The 23,560-nt window shown below is 38.2% G+C and overlaps 5 protein-coding genes and 1 pseudogene across 6 annotated transcripts; 4 read left to right on the top strand and 2 right to left on the bottom strand.

Moving 5' to 3' along the window:
* Positions 1-303: 303 nt before the first annotated feature.
* Positions 304-2,166, top strand: LOC127256952 (transcription factor TCP9-like). The gene has a single exon (XM_051283225.1). The coding sequence runs from the start codon at positions 399-401 to the stop codon at positions 1,431-1,433; it is 1,035 nt and encodes a 344-aa protein (XP_051139182.1). The 5' UTR covers positions 304-398; the 3' UTR covers positions 1,434-2,166.
* Positions 2,167-2,455: 289 nt separating this feature from the next.
* Positions 2,456-4,564, top strand: LOC127256879 (CRS2-associated factor 1, mitochondrial-like; annotated as a pseudogene).
* Positions 4,565-4,967: 403 nt separating this feature from the next.
* LOC127256796 (lysophospholipid acyltransferase LPEAT2) lies at positions 4,968-9,786 on the top strand. Its single transcript, XM_051283031.1, has 15 exons — positions 4,968-4,987; positions 5,072-5,550; positions 6,398-6,578; positions 6,765-6,824; positions 6,987-7,150; positions 7,276-7,339; positions 7,493-7,561; positions 8,028-8,123; positions 8,255-8,299; positions 8,540-8,610; positions 8,695-8,761; positions 8,874-8,924; positions 9,126-9,236; positions 9,313-9,360; positions 9,447-9,786. The coding sequence occupies exons 2-15, from the start codon at positions 5,090-5,092 to the stop codon at positions 9,585-9,587; spliced, it is 1,629 nt and encodes a 542-aa protein (XP_051138988.1). The 5' UTR covers positions 4,968-4,987; positions 5,072-5,089; the 3' UTR covers positions 9,588-9,786.
* A 3,057-nt stretch (positions 9,787-12,843) lies between these two features.
* On the top strand, positions 12,844-16,178 carry LOC127245113 (MADS-box protein SOC1-like). 2 transcript variants are annotated; one of them, XM_051265792.1, is made up of 8 exons: positions 12,844-13,246; positions 13,412-13,697; positions 14,952-15,033; positions 15,100-15,161; positions 15,272-15,371; positions 15,477-15,518; positions 15,604-15,645; positions 15,724-16,178. In XM_051265792.1, exons 2-8 carry the CDS (start codon positions 13,516-13,518, stop codon positions 15,874-15,876), a joined length of 663 nt encoding a protein of 220 aa, XP_051121749.1. In that variant the 5' UTR covers positions 12,844-13,246; positions 13,412-13,515; the 3' UTR covers positions 15,877-16,178. The 2 variants fall into 2 exon arrangements, with proteins under 2 accessions (XP_051121749.1, XP_051121738.1); XM_051265781.1 differs by having other exon boundaries at positions 12,844-13,697.
* A 56-nt stretch (positions 16,179-16,234) lies between these two features.
* LOC127245099 (probable fructokinase-7) lies at positions 16,235-18,140 on the bottom strand. Its single transcript, XM_051265754.1, has 7 exons — positions 17,946-18,140; positions 17,638-17,855; positions 17,336-17,548; positions 17,038-17,235; positions 16,811-16,951; positions 16,611-16,727; positions 16,235-16,518 (listed from the first exon to the last, which is right to left on the bottom strand). Exons 1-7 carry the CDS (start codon positions 18,073-18,075, stop codon positions 16,384-16,386), a joined length of 1,152 nt encoding a protein of 383 aa, XP_051121711.1. The 5' UTR covers positions 18,076-18,140; the 3' UTR covers positions 16,235-16,383.
* Positions 18,141-18,689: 549 nt separating this feature from the next.
* LOC127245108 (agamous-like MADS-box protein MADS3) lies at positions 18,690-22,053 on the bottom strand. Its single transcript, XM_051265766.1, has 8 exons — positions 21,815-22,053; positions 20,015-20,093; positions 19,867-19,928; positions 19,685-19,784; positions 19,573-19,614; positions 19,388-19,450; positions 19,093-19,268; positions 18,690-18,959 (listed from the first exon to the last, which is right to left on the bottom strand). The coding sequence occupies exons 1-8, from the start codon at positions 21,994-21,996 to the stop codon at positions 18,866-18,868; spliced, it is 798 nt and encodes a 265-aa protein (XP_051121723.1). The 5' UTR covers positions 21,997-22,053; the 3' UTR covers positions 18,690-18,865.
* Positions 22,054-23,560: the final 1,507 nt, after the last annotated feature.

Here is a 23,560-nt window from a genome sequence, read left to right as displayed (position 1 = left end):
CTACTACTAATACAAACTACGAACCACAAACTATACTGCAGTGAAACCCTTTAGAAGCAGAGATTTTGAGTGGCCACGATATCTTTCCCATTTTTATTATGTGTTAAAATGGCACAAGCAAAGCAACATTGATGGGGCCGGGCCCACTTTGTGCCTAGCTGGTCCCTTCACCTGCGTGGTTGCCTTACAGCCGTCCGATCCCCATCTTCCTTCTTCACAAAAGCAGAAATTAGTGGGGCTCTTTCTCTCTCTCTTTCTCTCCCTCTCTCTCTAGTGTGTATGCATCCATCTATATAATAAATATATCTGCTGCCTGCTAAGTTTCTTCTTATTGGGTTTTGTGACTTTTGAGTTTCTTGCCTCTGCCCTCCCAATCCCAATCGTTCGTTCCTTCTTTGATGGCTTCGTCGATAAATCCCGCCGGAGATGACAAGAATTTAACTGCTGCTTACCCGCTTCGCATGGCGCCGCCGGCGATGAAAGAAGAGGAACCCGACGGTGGCGGTGGTGCTGGTAGGCAAATGGCTTCTCCGCCCCCCAAAAGGTCTTCCACCAAGGACCGCCACACCAAGGTTGAAGGGCGTGGCCGGAGAATACGAATGCCGGCGACCTGCGCCGCCAGAGTCTTCCAGCTGACTCGAGAGCTCGGCCACAAGTCCGACGGCGAGACCATACGCTGGCTCCTGGAGCAAGCCGAGCCGGCCATCATCGCCGCCACAGGCACCGGAACTGTTCCCGCAATCGCCATGTCGGTCAACGGTACGTTGAAGATTCCCACCACCACCGACGGCGGCGCCACCTCCTCCGCCGCCGCTCCCGATGACGACGCTGCGAGTCGCAAACGGAAGCGTCCGTCTTCCGGCGAATTCATCGACGTTAATAACATCGTCGGCCGGCAAGCCTCGCACCCTAGCAATTTCTCTGTTACCAATGCTAACAACTCTCCGATCATCTCTAGCCCTAATTCTTCAATCTCAGCGCCGTTAATGTCGGTAATTCCAATTCCGGCGATGTTTGCTCTTCCGACGGTGACATCCAACCCGAATTCGAATGCACCGACTCCGACTTTCCTCTTCATCCCGCCGAATCAAACTGCGCAGGTCTTAGCACTTCAGCCGGCCGGTGCTCTGAACATGACGCCGGTGGTCAGCATCTCTGCCACAGCGCGGCCAATTTCGGCTTTCGTCGCCGCTATTCAACCCTCCGGCGGAGGCGTCGGGGTCGGCTTCTCCCGACCGGCGACGACGACTCATATCAACCTCCAGACCTTGCAAAGCACGAGCGCGGCAGTCTCATCGGAAAAACCTAATCAACAAACTCCAAATAGGACTTCTCCGGCGACGAAGGCGACTCAGATGCTGCGAGATATTTCCTGGGAGATTCGCGAGAAGAAGGAGCTTCCATTTCTGGCTACTCGTTCGGCAAAGCATTGAATCGTTCCTCGCAGCAGTTCGCACCGCGTTTTCTACCGCCGGTACGGAAGTCAACAACCAAAAGCGCCGCCGTCCGCGGCGGAGGTGGAGAAGAAAAAAAATGCGCACGTGTGATGGCGGAGCAGTGCCCTAGGTTGGCAGGAGTTTGTTGGCGGCGGGCCCCACAGAAACTGGAAGCAGATTGTGGACCGCTCCGGTGGGTCCCGGCGGCCGAAGTGGTGGTGGTGGTGGTGGCCCCGCCGGAAAACTTTCGGTCCGGCCGCCGCTGTGGTCCCCAAGTGGGCCTAGTTATAATCTAATTGATGGGCCCATAACTGCAGAAAATGGGCCTAACTATAACGTGGCCGCTAATGGGCTTCTGACTCATGTGGGCCTCTCCCGATAAGGGCGCGTTTGGTTGTTGCTTCTTAATAATAAATAAATAATTTATGTATAGAGAAAGTGTGTTACAGTGTGTTAGTTCATATTTCTTTTCTAAATTTTGATTATTATATTTTGCAATAGGTTATAGATTAAATACACACAACTAGTGGTCCCATATTTGTCTAGCATTCTAAAAATTGAATTTTTCTTCTTGTAAATGAGGCCCCCCCCCTACTCGACTCGACTCCACCCCACCCCACCCCCACATAGAGTGGACCATGGTGGTGGAAAGTGAGGACCACTTTCTTATGGGGGTGGGGGGTCCAAAGTTATGTTTAAACAATAACAAAAAGGGGGTCGGGTCTGGTCTTGTCTTGTCTTGTCTTGTTGATGGGCAGTGTATTTCCAAGTCATCTACTACACCATCAATAAAATTATTAATATAATACTACTGCTGTGAAAATATGTGGTTGGTGAAGTGGAGTGGAGTGGAGTTGGAAAGACATAACAACGTTAAAAAGGGCTTCATCTCATTTCACCAACATATATATATATATATAATAGAAGTTGAATAATAATAATAATAATAACAACAATGTAACTATGTAAAACCAGTCTATCCAAATAAACCCTAAAAAGGTCCGAGTCAGTGCCCACTAGTGTGTTGGCAAGGCATGGCACTTCACGGCACGGGTGTCTGTGTCTGTGTCTGGACATGTAGCAAGTTTGGGATAACATCGGATTGGAATTACGACACTTCAAAACTACAATGATACCAACGCAACTTGATGAAGAACTTCACGAAATGCAATACTAATGGGTTTCACACAGTCTCAATTAATTGGAATTTGTTTTCGATCCCATCAATCAAAACAAAATTTACATATATGTATGACTATGATCCTCAAAAGTCAAATGAAGACCACCGCCGTTATCAGCCGTCTCTCCCGCCACGAAAATTCTCGGCATCGTTTATTCTCTTCAACCGCCGCCTCGAAACTCCGTTCCAAGTACTCCTTCGTAGCTCCCCCATCTCTGAACCCTCAGTCCTTCAAAGCCCCCATACCGCCCTCCGTCGTCGCTGGATAGGTCGGAACGGCCAATTAGGTCCGATCTTCCATTCGACTTCCGATTCAGCTACACTGAAAGCAGCGGCCAATTGGACTGAGGGAGCCGAAATACTCTCCTTTCAGGCCGGGCCGTCTGGACCGGGTATGGACTGGGGTCTGTGCCCCTGCGGTCGACCCCAAGGTGACCTCACCCGCAATCGACGACGATTTGGAGGAGAATCCGAGAGCGACGAGGGATCGGATTCAGGGAGAACCATTGACGAATGCTGAAAGAAAAGCTCTTGTTGAGAGGTACCAAAGGCATAAAACCAAGCGCCAGATAAATATCGGTGTGTTTCAAACTTCAAAGTCTTTCCGCCATTGATCTTGTTGATGGGTGCAATCATCTTTAGACGCGGAGGCCAGCTCGTGCTTTACAGAGATAGAAATTATAAGCCAAAAGAAAGGCCTTTGATTCCACTGATGTTGTGGAAACCTCAAGAACCTGTTTATCCGAGGCTTATAAAAACTATAATTGAAGGCTTGAGCATTGAGGAGACGAAGGAGATGAGGAAAAGGGGGCTATCCGAGCCTGTCTTGACCAGGCTCAGTAAAAATTCAACCTGTGTTTCTTTTGTCGTGTATTTTGCTGTAATGTTTGGTAATATATGTGCTTCTGTTGCAGGTAAAAATGGCTACTACGGTAGTCTTGTTCCTATGGTTCGTGATGCTTTTCTTAGTGATAAGCTCGTTAGTATAGACTGCAAAGGTCTCCCCATTAGGGATTATAAGAAAATTGGGTGCAAACTTAGGGTAATGATCTTGTCTTGACTGAAGTCTGTGTTTCTTGATTATTATAAGTTCTTGCTATTGAAAATGTTGTGCATATCCATTGATTGTGATTCTCTGCCAAAGCTGTTGTTTTTATTCCCTTTAAAACTATTACTTCTCCACAGGACTTGGTTCCTTGCATTCTTGTCACCTTCGAGAAAGAACAGATTGTGGTATGGAGGGGGAAGGACTACAAGCCTGTAGAAGGAGGGTTCTTGGTTGCTGAGGATATACTATTGGACAAGGCCCAGGGAAACGAGAGCACAGATTACAACCCAGATCGAAGATGGTTCGACACTGATGATTTTTCTAGCCTAGCCCCACTCTGTTCAAGATCCAAACATGCTATGTGGCTCTGCCGCAAAGCCCCGAATTCTCAGGTAATCTAATCCATGGGCAGCATTACATTGGATCGAATTCGTCTATTTTCCTTGATGAAATTCTTCTCTATCTATGCCACAGAAAACATGGGAAATTGAAATTCTTTGATCCCTCCCTCAAGGTTTGGCTGCTCTCACATCACATGGTCTGTGAGGATGCACTGAATGAAACCTCGCAACTTACGATTATCATATTATTTGGTTATTACTAAGGAAGGTCATCGTCACATGGATCCCCACGTGACTTAGCAGTTCAATGTAAAGAAATTCAAAGAGGTGCAAGAAGACATATAAAAAAATCCACAATACGTGGGATCTTGTCTTCCTTCCTTACCCAACCCACCATTCATTCTCCACTTTGGCTTGTTTATTTATTTTCTTGTATATGTCTGTATTTACTATCACAGTATGGACAGTTGGAAGATGTATTTATTTAAGAATAATAGCACAGGATTGCGAAGCTACAATTAGAAGACGTGTGTGGTACAAATGTGTGATTCTTGATTTAGCTCATGTGGAATTCCCTATTGATTGCACGTATTGGGCCACGTCTTTGTTATCTGAAGGGCCTTCTTCATTCAATCATCACCCAAATCGATGAATTGAATTATACTGTAAATTGTAAAATCAATACCACCTGGACAGGATAGGATAGAAACCCTAATTCTAGATGACAACCTACGTAGGCTAGGATCCCATTGCTATTGCCATTGATGGGCGTGTCTTTAACAGACCAATTATTGTCATTAGTTTAGAACCTACGTGGGTGAAGTCAAAGTCGCTAATGTGAGGATCAGATGGAAAAAGCGTGATTTGTGGTCGTCTACATTTAAGCACGCGTGTGTATTTTTCTCTTGCTTTTATTATTAATATATATATATATATTTATGGTTTTATTAATTTCCACAAATGGTTTTGCGCATATGTGATTGTATGTATCTCTTCCCTCCTTTCCTATTTTATCTTCTTTTTAGTCTTACTACTCTCTCTCTCTTGTCTGCTCTACTTTCCGAAGGTACTCCTCCTCTCGGCAATGGCGGCAGCAGACGACTGCACCCTCTCGGCGCCCCTTCTCTCCTCCTCCGACCGGCAGGAGCACGTGATCCTGGCTGTCCGCGACGAACCTGATCTGCCAGAGTCCACTTGCGATAATCAGGAATCGCTGTTTGAACCTTGCGCTGATGACCATCGCAATCCGTTTGCGTTTCTCGGGGCGTGCGACGGGTTCGAGGTGCCGGAATCGAGCACAATCGACCCGTTTCGGAACCACACGCCGGGCGTCGGGGGGCTGTACGAGTGGGTGAAGATTGTGATCTGCCTGCCACTTGTGGTGGTTCGTCTTCTGATGTTCGGACTGTGTCTGTCGGTGGGATATGTGGCGACGCGTGTGGCGTTGCAGGGGTGGAAGGATAAGCAGAACCCTATGCCTAAGTGGCGCCGCCGCCTCATGTGGATTACCCGCTTCTGTGCCCGCGCAATCCTCTTTTCCTTTGGGTATGCATATTTTTTACTTTTACTAGTTTTGTTCGTCTTTATTACTTTTTTTTTTTAAATAAAGATTGGAAGTTGGGAAATTTTTTGGCGATACACCTCCGTCCAAGATTCGTTGTTTTTTTACACCGACTTTTTTCGCCCACAGTAGATTTTCAAGATTTTCGAGACTGATGGCACGAGTCCGAATCTTGTGTGGTTGTCAGAGTGAATTGTGGGATCTTGATGACTATAAGTTCAGAGGTTCATAGTTCTACGCTTGTACCCGTGTGATTCTTTGATTGGTCGTAGTTGGTTACTGAAAAAACCTAATCTTAGCAATGTTGTTTAGCGTTTTAGAGGATCAAGAATAGCGTGTTTTTGGGGGGGGGGGGGGGGGGGGGGGGAAAGCTATAAATAGTATGTGTATTTTTGTAAATAAAATAAAATTGCTTAATTATTTTGTAAGAGTATGATAAAATGTAATACTATTAGATAGTAGCATTAAGGATTTTGCTTAGTTAGAGTAAATCGCTGGGCGAGTGTTTGACTGTTAAGAGTAATTTTATGAGTATATGTGAAAGAATTGAGGATATGACTCAGTAACATGTCCATTCTCACCCAAGTTTGTTATTGTTTTGAATTCTCAGTAGGTAATTGGGAATTCACTCTTAAATTCGTTTAGCTTGATATGTGATCTTCATTACTGTCTAGAAAACCTATATTGATGAGTTATTATCTTCCATTAATTTGCCCACTGCCCATTTTGCAGAACCAAGTGACCATTACCCCATTGATTTTCCAAGCTTACTTCTATTTAATGATCTTTCAAGATTTATGAACTTGTTGACTGAGTTCTTTCTACCTGCAGCTATCACTGGATAAACAGAAAAGGGAAACCTGCACCGAGGGAGATTGCTCCTATTATTGTCTCTAATCATGTATCATACATCGATCCTATCTTCTTCTTCTACGAATTATTCCCCACCATAGTGGCCTCTGAGTCGCATGATTCCATGCCTTTTGTTGGAACCATCATCAGAGCAATGCAGGTAATTGTTCTATTCTTCTGATTTATTTACTTAGTCCTTTATATCTATCAGTTTATTAATCCTATCAGCTTAGTTCATCAATTTTCATAATCTCAGATCTGGGTTGACGATATATGCATTTTTTTTTTTTTTTTATAATTCATGTTTTGTGCAGTTCTAATCATGATGCTCTTTTTCTGTTGAAAGGTCATTTATGTTGATAGATTTTCAAGGTCATCCAGGAGGCATGCTGTAAATGAAATAAAGGTAGAAAGATTCGTGTTTGCTGAGTTACTTTCTGTTTCAAATTGAGTTTAGAATATATATGATTAGTATTAGGGATTGAATCCATCACTGTTAGAGTTTGGATGCTTTATCCACATATAAGCTATTTAATACAGAAATGTACTTTCAAGGATCTGAAAACAGAGGAAAGCTTCTTCGAGTCAGTTTCCTCGAGTGCTTTTATTTCCTGAGGGAACAACAAGCAATGGAAGAGTTATTATTTCCTTTCAACTTGGTGCATTTATCCCTGGTTATCCTGTTCAGCCAGTTGTTGTCCGTTATCCTTATGTACACTTTGATCAGTCTTGGTATTCTATTCATCTTTAATGTCTTCCATTGGTTCTTTGAGAATACACTTTTGTTTATTTTCTAACTATTGAGTTTCAGTTCATGTAGTGCATAATTTATACTTATTATTATTATTATTTCTCAGGGGAAATATTTCACTCGGAAAGCTAATGTTCAGGATGTTCACACAATTTCATAATTTCATGGAGGTATAATATGACATTTAGATACTGGAAATGAAATTGCCTGTTGATATTATATGCCATTTAAAGTAGTACCTGCTGTGTTTTTCGATAATCTATGTGTTTCTAATTTTGTGCACATCTGATGCAATCGCCGTTTATGTTTATATTTATTCACAGGTTGAGTATCTCCCTGTTGTCTTTCCTCATGAAAATCGGAAGGAAAATGCAGTTCATTTTGCTCAAAGGGTAAGCCATGTCTGTTAAAGCTTAATTCTGTCTCTGTACTTTTTTGTCCGACTTAATTGGCTATTTTCACATTTGTTTCAATGTTCTTTGTTCAATGCTGGCGGCCAAATATAAAAATTGCTTTGTTTCCAAGTCTTTCCGTTTCTATATCTATCATTATCAGACTTACAATGTTTGCATGTGTTATTTTACAGATTTATGGTCTTATATAGTTTTTGAAACAACTTCAAAGTTCAAACTACTCACTCTTTTAAACAGTTTGAAGCCATACTTACGTGCACTTGGTTAGCATTTAACCATTTGTTGTTCACATTACATGCTCCTGACAAGACACAAACTTATGTAGTTTTCTTTCCAACGCTATCACTTTTCTTTTTCTAAAGTTGCAAAATTTGCTATTCCCACTGATTTTCTATTTATTGATTCTTAATCAACGGTGTTATCTGATTCACGTGATTTGATGCAGACTGCCCGCATCATTGCAAGTGCTCTCAATGTGACCCAGTCTTCCCACTCGTACGGAGACTTTATGCTTCTTTCAAAGGCAGCTGAATTAAATCAGGTCTCAGACTTTGTCACCACCACTTTTAATTAGCCGAGGGCTGGTGGTTTCACATATATATATGAGTTGGAAATTATTACTTATCTTAATATGGTACAGATCTTACTGATAGCACTATATTTCCTCTCCAGGAAAATCCTTCACTGTATATGGTGGAAATGGGCAGGTTGCAATCAGTAAGTCACCTATGAAATGCATCTGAAAAATTGTTGCATGACTTAAAAATGTTTCGGCCCTGTAGTTGATAGAAATTTTGCAAAGAACTTAATCTTTGGTTTTTCAGTTGCTTAACAGCCAATGGAAATATTAATGGCTGCATGACATATATTTTCACAATAATCTATTGCAATCTTAAAAAAATTTGTCTTTGGCATCACCATTTGATTGGTTTCTTCTCGCAATACTTCTGTTTCCAGTTGCTGCACGTCAGAGCTTTAGAAGCTGTGGAGTTCTTGGAAACATTTCTTTCAATGAATCCAGACTCAGGGTATTTGTTACATTTTTAACGTGTCACCATACATGGAAACATAAACATGTTTATTTAGACATCTCTTGTTATTTTTGGCTGCAGCGGACACGTCGAATTCCATGACTTTCTTAGTGCTTTAAGGCTGAAACCTTGTGGCCTGTCTGAAAGGGTTAGTTCCTGATTTCATATTCTTATCATGTATCTTCGATGGTTTACAGCTTCTGACTTTTCCCTAAATTTTTTTGTTAGTTATTGAAATATTGCTACTTTCTATTCCACAGATGTTTGGCTTTGTTGATGTTCAAAAAACAGGCAAAATAACATTTAAACAGGTAATTTCTCTCATATTCGTTTTAACAATCCAAGCATGATTTTCCTATTTCTTGGGGCCACAATTCTTAATACCAATAATCCAATATATAGTTGTTATTAGTAAAACAGCAACCTTTTACGCGACCTTGGGTATGTAGTGAGATAGTTCTTGTTATATTACACACGCATAACTTTCGAACATTTGCACTATGTTATTTCAGTTCCTGCTCGGCTCAGCCCATGTCTTGAAGCAGCCACTGTTTCAGCACGCATGCGAGCTAGCGTTCAGAGGATGCGACACGAATGGGAAGAATTACATTCTCAAGGAAGAGGTATGCAATCATTGTCTGTCCAAGAAATTTTCCTTGTACCATTTTATTCTCATGTTTAGCCGCTCCTTTTAAACAGCTACTGAGTGCCGTATCACTGTCCATTCCAAACATGAATGGCGACGAGGTAAGTGGGACAGACTCGACCTGCATTTATTTTGAGCTGTGTAATAACAACATATCAGCGAGCGACCGGCTGTAATGTTTTTGCAGATGAATGGACTTTACGGTCTGCTTGATGTGGACTGCGATGGGCGAATCAGCAAGAACGATTTCTTCTTGAGTCTGAGAAGGTACCCGCTGCTTGTAGCTCTCTTCGCTCCTAAATTACTGCGGCGGCGCCAGCAGGTGTAAGAAAGATGTGTTGCATATGCAGTTTCTCCAAAATTATTGTTTGATACCGTTACTACGGTGTGGTGTTTGGTGTGTGTCATGAAACGATCGTAAATCGACGCAGGGGCAATATAGGCATTTTACTTGGCCTGAGAATATGAGAAAGTGGGTGAAGTTAGATGAGATGAAAGCTTTTAATCTAAATGGGCTTTATACTTCACTTTAGTCATGTTTCTTTTTTATTGGGCGTATTTGCTTAATTGCTTGTGTTTTGGAATTTCTTTTTATTTTTAAATTGGGAAAAAATGGCTGAGTGTTACCTATTTTTGAAAAAAAGTTAAAAATAAAAATTTATTTCTTAATATTGAAATTTAGTGTTCTGAGTGTGTTTTAGAAAAATCTCTGATCAAAGTGTCGCTATGTGTTGGCGAGAAGAAGATAGATTTTGAAGAGATAGAGGATGAGCAATTAAAAAAGGCAATCTTTTAATGTAACTGAACAAATAATAAAGTGTGTAAAATTTGAACATGCCTCTTGGATTTGTGGGTTTAGATTTGCACAAAATCAAAGTTGATAACAATATCTAAGGATCAACTACTTAAAGCGTCCAGAAATAGTCCGGTGATGTAAAAGCGAGGTCATGAGTTTAAATTCTCGATGTCTACAGGTCTTACGTGCATGTCAGAAATGGTTCGTACTAGCAAATTTTTATGTTGAATTGTGTATTAATTAAATGTATAAATGTATTGGATTGTACAATGAAATCGTATTTCTTACCTTTTAAACCATATTACATAATACTAACTTTATTTGATTGGTGTATATATATATATATATGTCACATATTGAATGTAAAATCAGAAAAAAATGAGACATACGATGTTGTATGTCGTTCCACCATCTCACCTACTTCAATAAAACTATATATATATATATGTATATTGGTTTTTGGAAATTTTGAGGAAGGAGGAATCGTGGTCCCGTGCGAAGCACGTACTATTCCGTTCCCATTCTTAATATGTGAACCACCAATAATAATAATAATTTCGTCATCAAAATAATAATAAGTTATAAAATGTTCAAATTGGTGTGGTAGGTGGATTTATAATCACAAAATCTGCCATACAATATAAGTATAAATAAAAAAAAAAAAATTACTATAATATATGATGATATATATTTACTAAAAAAAATATATAATATTTTATATTTAAACTACTTAAAAGGATAGTACAAATATTTTTATAATAAAGAAAGGAGAAAAAATTGAATAAAAAATATTTAAATACTAGTAATCTACAAGTGTTAAAATCAGGCATCAGCCATATAAAGAAGCAGCAGCCCCCACTTGCTCACACGCGACAGCTGACAGGTGTCGATATCACAACTTTTTCATATTTATTTCAATTAACACACCCACCAATAATATCTCCATTTTTAAATTAAATTCCATTTTTTATAACAGTACTATTTTTCCTAGGGCTTCCAAAGTAGACATATTCTTGTAAGCACATTTGATGACATTAACATTGCTTCTCTTCAAATGTTTTTTTTTTTTTAATTAAAATATATTATATCTCATGCAAAAAATAAGTCAAAAAAATAAAAGAAAAGAAAAGACAAATAGATGCATGCTCTATAAAATATATATATATATATATTATGTGTGTGTTCCTTGTAACACATGCAATGGTCACGTTAATTTATTTTTTTTTCTATGGAATGTTATTTCTCTCACCGGGACCATTTTGGCATATAGCGTGGCTCAAAATTAGGGATGAGAATATGTAATTTTCAAAAAGATGGGGGCTCTATTTTGATAAGTATGGGGTCTAAAATTATAATTACGGATTTTAGTGGTATACGCCCGATCAATCGCATACAATATATTCGACAATACTTAATTTTTTCTTTCCGTATACATAAAATATACATACTTTTGAAAGGCGAGCATAATATTATTATCATGTAAAGTCGTTCTAGTTAGCGTGAATCTACATACAATATCAGTATCACCACATGTAACCATCATTGATTATATATCTCTCTCGTTGTTGCAGTTGTTGTAACTACACGTAAATAAATATTTCCAATACTTTCGTGTCGAGAATAAGAGCATATGTTATATGCACGATGTTGAATAGCTTTTGACTTTTTTCTTTAATTATATATTTATTTTAATTAGTTAAGGAGACATTAACGGTCGCAAAATACATTTTAAAAAAAAAGAAAAGAGAGAGAGATAATTATGCAAGTTGGAGACAAGAAAGGGCTATTAAGGTAAAAAGATAGAATCTCCTTTTTTTTTTTGTGATGTTCTTAATTAAAGAAATCGAGTTACTTTATTTACCTTAAGTAGACACCATGCCAATGCCAATGCCAAAGATATTTGTGTGGGGAAAATTCATTTACTTAATATATGTTAAATGAATTAATTCGATCAATTTTAGTGACTATAACTGAATATGAGTTTGATAATATTATTAATGTTGAATTGAATAGGATGATTAATATGAAATATTGATCCAAATGATTATTCAATATATATATATATATATATTAAATATGGTAAAGAAACTGTATAGTATATTTGAAAACAACCATATCATATAGTTAGAATTGAATTTGTTTAGACTTAGGGTGTGTTTTATACTAATAATTGAGTTTGTTGATTATATTTTATTAATTAATGATGAATGTGTATTTTGATTAATTGAAATGAATTCCAAGTTGGATTAATACACTATACTATAATATTTCAACAGCAAGTGCCAAGTAGAGTTGTTTCTTTTTTGGCTGTTCATAAGTATCGGTAATTAATTACTAATTAGGAATGAAATAAAAGAGCAGCAACTCAAAAATGAAGAAATAGAAAAGGTGGAGGAAGAGAAGAGAGTAAAATGAAATAAAAAGAAAATAAGGTAAGGGAGTGAGTTTTCGAGGTGTGATTGCAGTGGCTGAGTGTACGAAGATGTTGACGCCTTACTAACCTTGTACGGACAAGCCCCACCCATGTTCTATTCTCTCTCTCTCTCTCTCTCTCTCTCTCTCTCTCTCTCTTATAGATTGATATATATACATAATAATTCATATATATATATATATATTCTGGGACTTGACCAGCTTGGTAAGCTTCTGGCTTGGTTTTCCCTTGCCTTGCCTTGCCAAAAGGGGTCAAGTTTGAGGTTTTCTTCCCTTCACAGAATATAGTTATTATAGATATATATATATGCCATTTTTCCTCTCTCTTTCTCTGCGTGTGCTTGATCGGGTGGGTGGGTGGGTGGGTGGATGGATGGATTCCCGATTTTATAAATTGGTCTGTGATGTATGAATGAATGCATTTCATCAAGTGTACTTAATTCACCGCGCCCGCCCGTCCTCAATCTCTTCTCTCTTTCTCTTGTGAGTCTGGGAATATATATGGGATTTGTTTCTTCTTCCCATATTTGGTATTTCTTCTCATCTTTAACCAAAAAGGAAGGCTCTCTGTCTGCCTGTCCCTCCAGTTAATTGCTTTCTAGCCTCCCCTCCCCTCCCACCCCACCTCTCCTTTTTTAGCAACACTATATATACATACATATATTCCCAATAGCAATAGCAAGTTCTTGTGCTGCTTCTTAATTTAAGCTCATATTTTGGCAAATTTCTTTCCAGCATACATACACAGACACAGTCAGGTAGGTAATTCTGGAAACTCATCACTACTAATTGAATCATACACCGACACCGACACAGAGACAGACACCAGCAACTTCATATGTATGCTTCGTGTGTGTGTTATGGTGTGATCTGGCCTGGGTGTTTGAGGCAATTTACACGTGTTTGTTTGCTGGTTGGTGTAGTGCAACTGTATTAATTAATTAATTAATTAATATTTGCATCGAGAGAGAGAGAGGGAGAATTAGCATAGCAAGGCAAGGCCAGGGAAAGCAGTAAGTAAGTAATAATGGTGAGAGGGAAGACAGAGATGAGGCTGATAGAGAACGCGACAAGCAGGCAAGTGACCTTCTCCAAGAGGAGAAATGGTCTCCTCAAAAAGGCTTTCGAGCTTTCTGTCCTCTGCGATGCCGAGGTTGCTCTCATCATCTTTTCTCCCACAGGCAAGCTCTATGAATTCGCCAGTTCCAGGTATCCTCCATCACTAGTTTCTGATTATTACTATCACCATTCATCTACTCATCATCCATCCATCCATATCAGTCTATCTGTCATTTATTTCATGGATGATGATGGTGAATTGTTGATGAAAGTCCATTTTCATGCTGCTGTAAGTTTCTCCTGCTGAAATTAATTAACTAAATAGGTCTTCTTAGTTGGCTCAAGAAGGCATTTTTATGGGGTTTGGTTTGGTTTATGTCTGTCTATATCTGAACACAGATCCTTCTCATCTTAATTTGGAGAATGAACCAAACTAAATAGATTTTGCACACTTAATTCATCCTACATATCATAGGAGGAAGAACACAACCTTATTGTTTTGTTTTCTCCTAAGAAAATTGATCACATTAGCGACTTAACCCTAGGAAATGACATAGGTAAATTATTTTTATTGCATGTACACGCCTACTGTTTATTGCTTAAATCTCACTATAATTGTACTAGAACATTAAAACCTGTACTTAATTTGAATCTTCAACAAAAAATTTTTTTTGGTTTTTTCGTTGTGTGTGTGTGTTTGCTTTAAATTATTTTCTTGATCAACTTCAATAAAAAATCGACCAACTGGAAAATATTCCAACTATGATGGTTGGTCACAATTAATAGCATCAAGAAAAACCCACAACCTCATATGATATGTAGCTCTTGTAAGAACACAGGCGAAGTTGTGGAGCTAGATTTTTTCAAATGTATAAATATTCTTGTACGGATTTCAGTCTACGAGGTTGTTGAGCTATTACATTCCAAAATTAATGAGCAAGAAATGAAACCAAAAACAATAAGTTTTTTTCTCTCTTTATTTATTTGCTTGTTTCTCTCCTGCATTAATCATGCAAGAAAATCTATGAAAATATTTTTTGCTACTTACTTTGATTTTAATACATGTAATGTTTGCATATATGTTCTTTGATCTTGCTAGTTTTGTGTGAAAATTTGAATAGCCATTTATAAGATGCAAGTCTCTACAAGACAGTAGGTATGATGAGTTAAAACAATTTATAAAACTATCCTTTCCAAACAAATATGATGTAAAAATACCTTCATTGTCATCTTTTACATCTTCAAGAATTTGTTTATTTTGCATGTTTTGTATTCACATTAGATTTTCAAATCTCCAGATAATTTTTCTCTTTCTTTCTTTGTAATAATTCTTCAATACTTTTCCTCTTCAATCTATACATTAGTTGCCCAGAATTTATTGCTTTTGATGTATGGACTTGTCAGCATGCAATCTACTATCGAACGATACGAAAAACATATGACAGAGATTCGAGCTCACGACCCCCCAGAGGAACACAACATGCAGGTGTGTGTGTGTGTTTCTTCAATCTTATCAAGTGCTCCATTGAAGATTAATCCCATGAAATTGCAGAAATTGAAGCAGGAAACTGCAAGTTTGATGAAAAAGATCGAGCATCTCGAAGCATCAAAAAGGTTAATGTCTTGTGATCTTTTGTTTATGTGTTCATAATATGGCCACTATAGAAACAAAGCCATTTTTGTTGTTTTTCTGAGTATAAGTATAATTTTGTGTGCTCTTTCAGGAGGCTCCTCGGCGAAGGCTTGGGAGGCTGCAGCATCGAAGAACTGCAGCAACTCGAAGAGAAGTTAGAGCGCAGCGTTGTTACCATACGCGCAAGAAAAGTACATCGAATCAATTAATGGCTAATTGTATTGTACAATGTTGGATCATTTTTGGATCAATCTCATTATAATCTAAATATAATCAATTCTGCTTCTTGTATTCAGATGCAAGTGTACAAGCAACAGATCCAGCACTTGAAAGAAAAGGTAAAGCTCTTGGCAATATGAATAAATGGTTAACATTATTATTACATTGATGATGATTCATTGTTCTTACACCTTATTAATTCAGGGACAAGCTCTATCTGCTGAGAATGCCATGCTTTGCAAGAAGGTGACATCATGCTGCATTATGCAATTTTGTTCATGTTCTTGATCTTGATCTTGATCTCGATCTCCTCGACTTTGTTAGTTTGGAGAAACAGAACGAGGGGGATCGAGCGAAGCAGAGAGACAAGTCGCGGCGTCTGCAGAGATCAGCGAGGTTTCAGATGTGGAGACAGAGCTGTTCATTGGACTACCGGAGACACGGAACAAGCGAGTGCGCCACCCAGAAATCATCTAATCTAATCTGATCTAATCTATCCATGTCAAGTAGTACATAACAATCCTTATTATTTATTTCTAAGTTATGCTAATGCCATGTAGTAGTCATTACATCTCAAGTTCTTCTCGCCCGGAATTAGCAAACTAATGGCAACAACGTTTATATATTTTTGCCTGGAATCAATCCAGTTGTTTTTTGCAACTTACAAACAGCACCAGCAGTCAATGTAAGTTAATGGCTGCTGATCTGGGGATTCTACTCTTGCTGCTATTTTTTGTTTTTGTATTGACATATAATTAAAGCTTGAGATTGAATTCTTCTGATCAGGGAACCAAGAAAAGCTGATTGAAAAAATAATGATGAAATATATATAGATGATGTTTTTGGGTGCAATTACAACGAGATGTTATGACCAATACACATTAATTAATTAATTATTCTTCCTCAGATGTCAAGAGCACAGCTGCAATACACAAAAATGAATGCATATATAGATTATATACACAATATATATATATATAGTCATCAAGCTTTGGGGCCTTCGAGGAACTTAAGAACAGCTTCTTTGGTGGGCAATGCTGGGATGGCTCCTCTCTCTGTTACAGTGATCGCTCCACAGCCATTTGCAAAGGACAGAGCTTCTCGAAGCTTCTTTTCATCCTGAATCATCGAAGATTGTCCGAGGTTATTATAACATGTAAGATTTGTGTCCAAAAAACAAAAAAAAAAAAAAAAATGAAGAAAGAACAGACCTTGTATAATTGAGGGTATGCAGCAAGGCTATTGAGCAGTCCACCAACAAATGCGTCGCCGGCACCTGTGGTGTCAACTGCTTGCACTTTAACTCCATTAACCCTCCCGTGAAAAGACTACCGACGAAAATATGTTGAGAAGTCAGTTCCCTTTTTAAAGTGATGCAGATAAGGTGAAAGTAAAAAAAAAAGGTTAAAACCTTTGTGTAGTATCTGCAGCCTTCGCAGCCTTCGGTTACGATCAAGAGTTTGAGACTTGGGTGGAACAGCTTGTTGATGACAACATTGTGGTCATAGGCATCGTCTCCGTCGGTCAAGAATGTGATCTCATCCTCACTGATCTGTTGTTGTTATTGCAACATAAATATATTATGTAGTTGAGTTGAGTTGAGTTCAAAGTGTTTTCTTATTACAATAGAGTAAGTACCTTAATAACATCTGCCTGGTTCCATATGCTCATTATGCCTTCTCGGGCAGCAGTGGCGGATGGCCAGAGAGCGAGGCGGAGGTTGGGGTCATATGACAGGATGCAGCCGGCCTTTCGGGCGACGTCCATGGCAGCCAGATGCGTGGATCTACAGGGCTCGTCGATTAAGCTGATGGATCCATAGTGAAAGATCCTTGCCTGAAATGTATTTATTACAAGAAATTATATGAAATAAGAAAGACACAAGCGTGTGTGTGTGTGTGGATATGATCATTGATCATATTCATATGAATAATACCTTCTTGATGAGATCCTTGTCGAGTTCAGGCTCGGAAAGAAGCATGTCAGCGCTGGGGTTGCGGAAGAACATGAACTCACGCTCCCCGTCGGCTCTGAGAGTCACAAAGGCCAACGCTGTCCTGGCGTGGCTGTCGAATCGCATGCCGGAGTTGTCCACATTGTTCTCTTTCAGAATGTCCGCCAGCATGTGTCCGAACTCGTCTTCCCCAACCTGATCGATCATATCATGTCATGTCATGTCATGTCATGTCATGTCATACAAATTTCAATTAATTAATTTGTTGTATTCATATATACGACCTTGCCGACGAACGCTGAGGACCCGCCCAGGCGGGAGATCGCGACGGCGACATTGGCCGGAGCGCCGCCGGGGGCCTTCTTGAAGCCGGGAGCTTCCGCCAGAGAAACTCCGGCGACGTTTGGCACGAAATCAATCAGCAGCTCCCCGAAGCAGACAACTAAGTTGCCACTCTTCTTGAAGCTCCTCCTCTTCCCGAAGGAGAATGATCTCGAGGAGCCTATGTAAATGTAATGTAAGAAACAACGATCATATTCAAACCATTAACGAATTGAACGATCAGACGACAAATGAAAATGAAAATGGTCACCGTTGTCTGAATGATCTGATCTGCCGCCGAATCTGTCAGAAATGGTCTTGACAATCTTGAAGCTGCCCTTTCTGGAGGCAAGGGGGAAGCAGCATCCTGCTGGGACCTCTTGTTGCTCAGTTTTATCCATATTTACACCAAAATTTTATTCAAACAAAAACTAATGAAAAGCAAAAAAGCTTTGATTTTTATTGATTATATGTACAGTATGAAAAGTATAGATGATTTATATATTCACATCTATCTTTTCAATAAAATCAAAGCCTTTTTGCCAATGAATTGACAAGAGATCATCCCACTGAATTTATAGGTCCCCTGCTCAGATATGTGCCCTTCGATCATACTACAAATTCGCCTCCTTTTTCTGTTGATTGAGGTTTTCCTCTTATTTCTCTCGTCCAAGATTCATGTCCAATTATTATTATTATTATTCATTTATTCTTGTAGTTAGGTTGTTGGTGTAGCTTATAGAATTTGGGCCATAAAGCCCAAAAAATATGGTGTATTATTGGGCCCAAACTCATTGAATGAATAACCCATAGCTACTAATGGGCCTATGGAGCGGCAAGCAAATATAGCAAAGCCCAAATATATAATATATTAGCACATTATATTAATGAGCATTGTTACGTATGCAGCAGTACTTTACAAATTACATAATGGTGATGAAGCTCCAAGCAATCCAAATTAATTATACTTAAAAAGACAAACAAACCAAAGAGTCCCATTTTAGTAGAAACATATATATATATATATATATATAGAGAGAGAGAGAGAGAGAGAGAGAGAGAGAGAGAGAATTGATATACCAAAAAGACAATTAGGTAAGTAAGGTGGGATGGGATGATGATCGATGAGGTTGATCTGAAAATGGCGGATAGGATAGGAAGGGCGTGCATATATATACATATAGATATATATCAGAGAGTCCAGCCTTGGATGAAACTAGCGTCGACAGCCATGCTTCGGGCAATGGAAGATGACCCAGCTTCACCAAGATTATACTGATGGTACCTGCAGTGCATGATATATATATATCTTAAATATCTGTATGGATGTTGTTATATATATATATCTTAAATATCTGTATGGATGTTGTTATATATATATATATATATGTGTGTGTGTGTGTGTGTGTGTACTATACCCAATTTGCAGGACAGGTTGATCAGTTTCAATATTGTCCATGGGATTATTGGAAGGAGGTGGTGAAACTTGGAGAGGAAAGCTGCTGCTATTTCCGACTGATGTGGCAGCCATGGCAGCCGAGTTCCACGGACATGGAAGACCTCTCAGGGCTGCTGCTTGTCCTTCTGCCTCAATCTGTATGTATATTATTAATTGATTTCTAATTCTAATTCATTCTTCTGTCGTCTCCAGAGCTAGGGGCTGGGTTGGGTAGGGTAGGGTAGGGTTGATAATATAAATTAATATAATATTACCGTGGACATTTCTAGTGACACTTTAATCTTGAGCTGCTTGTTCATGTCGCCAAGCTGGCGCTCCTGCAAGTACAAATTTACATACATACATACATATAATGTGTGTGTATGATAACTACTAATGCATAATTAATTAATAAGCTTGAATTTCCTCAAAGTTGTTGGCTATATATCTGCAGACATACCTTTCTGCGCAGATCTTCCATTTGCTCCATCATAATCTGAGTCTGAGTATACAGAAATTTGTATTAACTAATCAATTGTCTTGTAGGGTTTGATCGATTGTGTGATATATACCTTTCTTTGCCTGGCTTGAGCAAGAGCTCCTTCGAGTTGTTTTTCAAGATTCTGCAACTCCTTGATACTCAAGGGTGCAAGATCTTCGCCAAGCAAGTGCCTTCATTCATTCAATTCAATTCATTCATCAATTTTATAACTCACACATATATATATATATATATATGTATATATGATGATACCTTTGAGCCCTTTGAAGAGATTCATACTTGGCTTTTAATTTTGAGACCTCCTGGTACCAACTCTGCATAATAAAGAATAATAATACTAATTAACAAACCCCAAACTGATGTGATCTGTATTGTATGCATAGAGAATTAAATTAGAGACCTGTGTTTCTCTTTCAGCGCTTGTGTTGTCTTGGGGATTGAAACAGCAACGTTGGTACCGCTCCAGGGTCTGGCTTGTGCTGCATGCATCCATCCAACGTTGAATAATAAATAAATGTGGTGCATTCATTGGTCAACTGACACTAAAACAACCTTGTTTTCATCTTATAATTAAATAAATATGCCTATATACATTTTATATAAGCTTGTTTTAAAATTAAACTAACGTAAATAACACATACTGAACTTCACAAAATATTTACCTAAATTTTGTTTATATAAATATAAAATTTTAAAATAATATTACAAATAAAAAGCTCTAACTATAATAAGAACAAACTTTCTAATGAATGTAGTAGTGTTACATTCAAGCTTCAAAATTTTTTTTTTTTTTTCAAAAAAAAAAAAAAGAATGGATCGAGCTGAATTTAGAGAAGCGAATGAAATGCATCTCAAACTATAGTTTCCACCAAAGGGGAAATATGACGAAAGAAAAACGAAAAGAAAAAAAAATGATGATCATTGGGAGAAGTGAGAGTGAGTTAACAAAAATATACCCACAAAAATAAAGATGTGTTTCACCAAAATGTGTACTCGAGCCAAATGCTTGACTGAAAGTCTGAAACTGGGATGACTCCAAAAGCAACAAAGGAAGGGTAGGGTGTGGGGGTGGGGGTGGGGGTGGGGGTTGGGTTTTGCTTCAAAAACCGACCTTTTTAGAGGACAAGTCTCGCCAAAATATGCAGGCCATTGCCTAAAACACAAACCTCAATCTTACCCTTAAAAATATGCAACTCACTGCACCTTCTTAAAGACTACTGCTACTACTGCTTCCACTTCCACTATTATTGATTACTACTATTATTCAGAACCCCTCTTTCTTGACTGTATAATAATTGTGTGTGTATTCAAGGTTTTGGATAGAAGATCCATGGATATATGAAGCCAAAAATTGAATCTTTTTTTTTTTTTTTTTATGAGGAGGGAGGGTCTTAGCCTGTGTCTCAGAATGGTTTTTGGGAACCCCACTAAAGGTTTGTGAAATATTCGACACACAATGAATAGTATTCTAAGTGGGATTAGATGCATGGCTGTTAGAACTATCGATTAATGAGAGATAAAAACCCTAAATCTTGAGTGAGTAGAGGAAGTTTCTGCAGAGAGAAGAAGAGACTATTACAACAGTCAACAGACAGATGATGTAGTAGTCAGTGTTTCTTTCTTTTTATTTTTTTTTTCTGATTTCAGAAGCACTTCCAAAACGTGTCGATCCCTCATTGGAAAATCAATCACACCAAAGCATAAAGTATCAACCTTGTACAAATAAAAATAATAGTAATGTAATAAAGAACCTATAGAAATAAAATAAAGAGTAAAAGTACTTGAAATTTTGTGTCGAGTTGAAGTACAAAGAAAAATATTAAAGAATCAATAAAACCTGAACGAACACCATTTACCCCAATTTTGATCATATTCATCTGTAGAGAAGCTTTTCCAAAGAGAAAACACAAAGGAAAGACTGCTGCAACAACTGTAATTCTGTAAACCCCCCATTATATACATAGCTACAACTTCCCATCTGTTTAATTCTTTCTGAACTTTCTGGAAAAGAAGCATACTTTCAAAAACTAAGAAAAATTTGAAACTGCAGACCCTTCAAAATCAACCACCCCCTGACAAAGATTAATTGGGAAGGCATAAAAGAAAAAGTGGACGATGAATGGTAATATAACTATGAGAGAAAGAGTAAGAGAAAGAGAAGGAGAGAGAGAGAGAGAGGGAGGGATGGAGTGAAGCAGACCTAGTGCTGCTAAACTCATAAAGCTTTCCTCTGCTGGAGAAGATAATAAGGGCAACCTCAGCATCACACAGCACAGACAGCTCATAGGCCTTCTTCAGAAGCCCATTTCTTCTCTTGGAAAATGTCACCTGCCTGTTGATCTTGTTCTCTATTCTCTTCAATTCCACTCTTCCTCTCCCCATAGTTTCTCTCTCTAACAGTCTAATCTACACAGATCAGATCGAGTAAGATAGCATATGTGTTTTACATATACATATATATATATATGTGTGTAGATATATATTGAAGAAGGGGGGATTGGATTGTACAATAAAGAAAGAGAGGGGTGGGGGGAGGGGAGGGGGTATTACTGAAATTCCTTTCCCTTATAATAAATACACACATATAGATATATATATATATATAGAGAGAGAGAGAGAGAGTACATTTAATTCCCCTTGCAAGAAAGTGGTATACCTCGCCTAACAATTCTCTCCTTCTCCTTCTCCCACTATAAATCTTTTCCATATTTACATTTTCTGCTGATTATTATGCGCTGGTTGAAAACTTCACTGCTCTATTTCTACTTTAGCTTCTTACAGTATATACATACATACATACATACAAAAAGGAATACTAATAAAGACTCTCATTCTTTTTTTCCTCTTGTCTGACAGTCACGCGCTGTTATTAATGATATTAGTGAAGAAGAACAATTTTGGTCGTCTGAAAATCAAGGAAAAACTAGAATATAAAAAAAAGGCAAAAGAATGAATTAGCCTCATCATGTTGCAGTTGCAGTTGCAGTTGCAGATGAGAGGAGAGGAAGCCATGTGAAAGTGGGACTCTGGAATTTATGGATGCTTATATTGTTTTGGACAAGAAACAAGAATGTTTGATGATATTCAACTTGCAAAACCAGTTGGCTGTTTTAGTATATAGTTTTATATATGTTAATTGCAGTTTAGTACTTTGTGTTTTTTGGCTAACCTGCAGTACTCTTCCACACATACTATGCTTACCTAAACTAATGTTTAACTTTACTGTACTCCATACCTTTGCCTACACTTTTTTGGAAATAAGCAAATTTTCAAAATTAATATATATATATATATGTATATTGAGGTTTGTGAAATTAATTGATCCAACCCATATACATATACATATATATATATGTGTGTGTAGAGCTATCATTCAAGCCTTACTCTTGTTCATTATTTTTTGTATGTATAAACTTCATTTATTTTGTGCATGGAGATGCAGTCTTGTCAATGGAGTTGGGCATGGCCTAGCTAATGCAAAAGATGAAAAATTACCTCTTATGTCAACCCAATGGACACATCAATGTAAAATCAATTTCCTAAAGCACTAATTGATCTATTTTCATATCCTCTCTATATATGTATTGAAGTGACTACTCCTTTTGTACAATACAATGATCCATCACATTTGTTCATTCTCTTGCATTTTTATGTTTCGTTTTAATTTCCCTTGGGTGATTTTACTTTTCTTGGAAGCATTGAGAAAAATGATAATGAATAGGAACTATTATGACGTATATGAGTTTACATATCTAAGTGAAATCAAATTCAGTACATTGGTATGTATATGTATGTAATAGTAGTTGTACACATTTCACATAAATAATATCAGTATATATATTGTATACATGTATATGTATATGTGTGTGATTGGTAACTGAAATTTTCATTACCACAAAGAGGGTGTAAATAGGATGTGTAAAGTTGGCAGTGCAAGCAGTCAACA

This window comes from Andrographis paniculata, unplaced genomic scaffold (genome assembly GCF_009805555.1).
Source record: "Andrographis paniculata isolate CXL003 unplaced genomic scaffold, ASM980555v1 Contig10END, whole genome shotgun sequence".
NCBI lineage: Eukaryota > Viridiplantae > Streptophyta > Magnoliopsida > Lamiales > Acanthaceae > Andrographis > Andrographis paniculata.
Note: the sequence above shows the minus strand (reverse complement) of the source record. Positions and strands in the feature narration are given on the sequence as shown.

Bases quoted from the DNA above. Each gene is read 5' to 3' on its own strand.
- LOC127245113 (XM_051265792.1), top strand. From the start codon at position 13,516: ATGGTGAGAGGGAAGACAGAGATGAGGCTGATAGAGAACGCGACAAGC. The intron at 15,162-15,271 runs GTTAATGTCTTG...GTGCTCTTTCAG, and splicing joins CATCTCGAAGCATCAAAAAG to GAGGCTCCTCGGCGAAGGCT. The intron at 15,372-15,476 runs GTACATCGAATC...TCTTGTATTCAG, and splicing joins TTACCATACGCGCAAGAAAA to ATGCAAGTGTACAAGCAACA.
- LOC127256796 (XM_051283031.1), top strand. From the start codon at position 5,090: ATGGCGGCAGCAGACGACTGCACCCTCTCGGCGCCCCTTCTCTCCTCC. The intron at 7,562-8,027 runs GTAAGCCATGTC...GATTTGATGCAG, and splicing joins CAGTTCATTTTGCTCAAAGG to ACTGCCCGCATCATTGCAAG. The intron at 8,762-8,873 runs GTTAGTTCCTGA...TCTATTCCACAG, and splicing joins CTTGTGGCCTGTCTGAAAGG to ATGTTTGGCTTTGTTGATGT.
- LOC127256952 (XM_051283225.1), top strand. From the start codon at position 399: ATGGCTTCGTCGATAAATCCCGCCGGAGATGACAAGAATTTAACTGCT.
- LOC127245108 (XM_051265766.1), bottom strand. From the start codon at position 21,996: ATGGGGAGAGGAAGAGTGGAATTGAAGAGAATAGAGAACAAGATCAAC. The intron at 20,094-21,814 runs GTCTGCTTCACT...GGATGCATGCAG, and splicing joins TATGAGTTTAGCAGCACTAG to CACAAGCCAGACCCTGGAGC. The intron at 19,269-19,387 runs GTAATATTATAT...ATATACATACAG, and splicing joins TGTCACTAGAAATGTCCACG to ATTGAGGCAGAAGGACAAGC.
- LOC127245099 (XM_051265754.1), bottom strand. From the start codon at position 18,075: ATGGATAAAACTGAGCAACAAGAGGTCCCAGCAGGATGCTGCTTCCCC. The intron at 17,549-17,637 runs GTCGTATATATG...ATGATCGATCAG, and splicing joins CCTCAGCGTTCGTCGGCAAG to GTTGGGGAAGACGAGTTCGG. The intron at 16,728-16,810 runs GTTTTAACCTTT...TTTCGTCGGTAG, and splicing joins GCTGCAGATACTACACAAAG to TCTTTTCACGGGAGGGTTAA.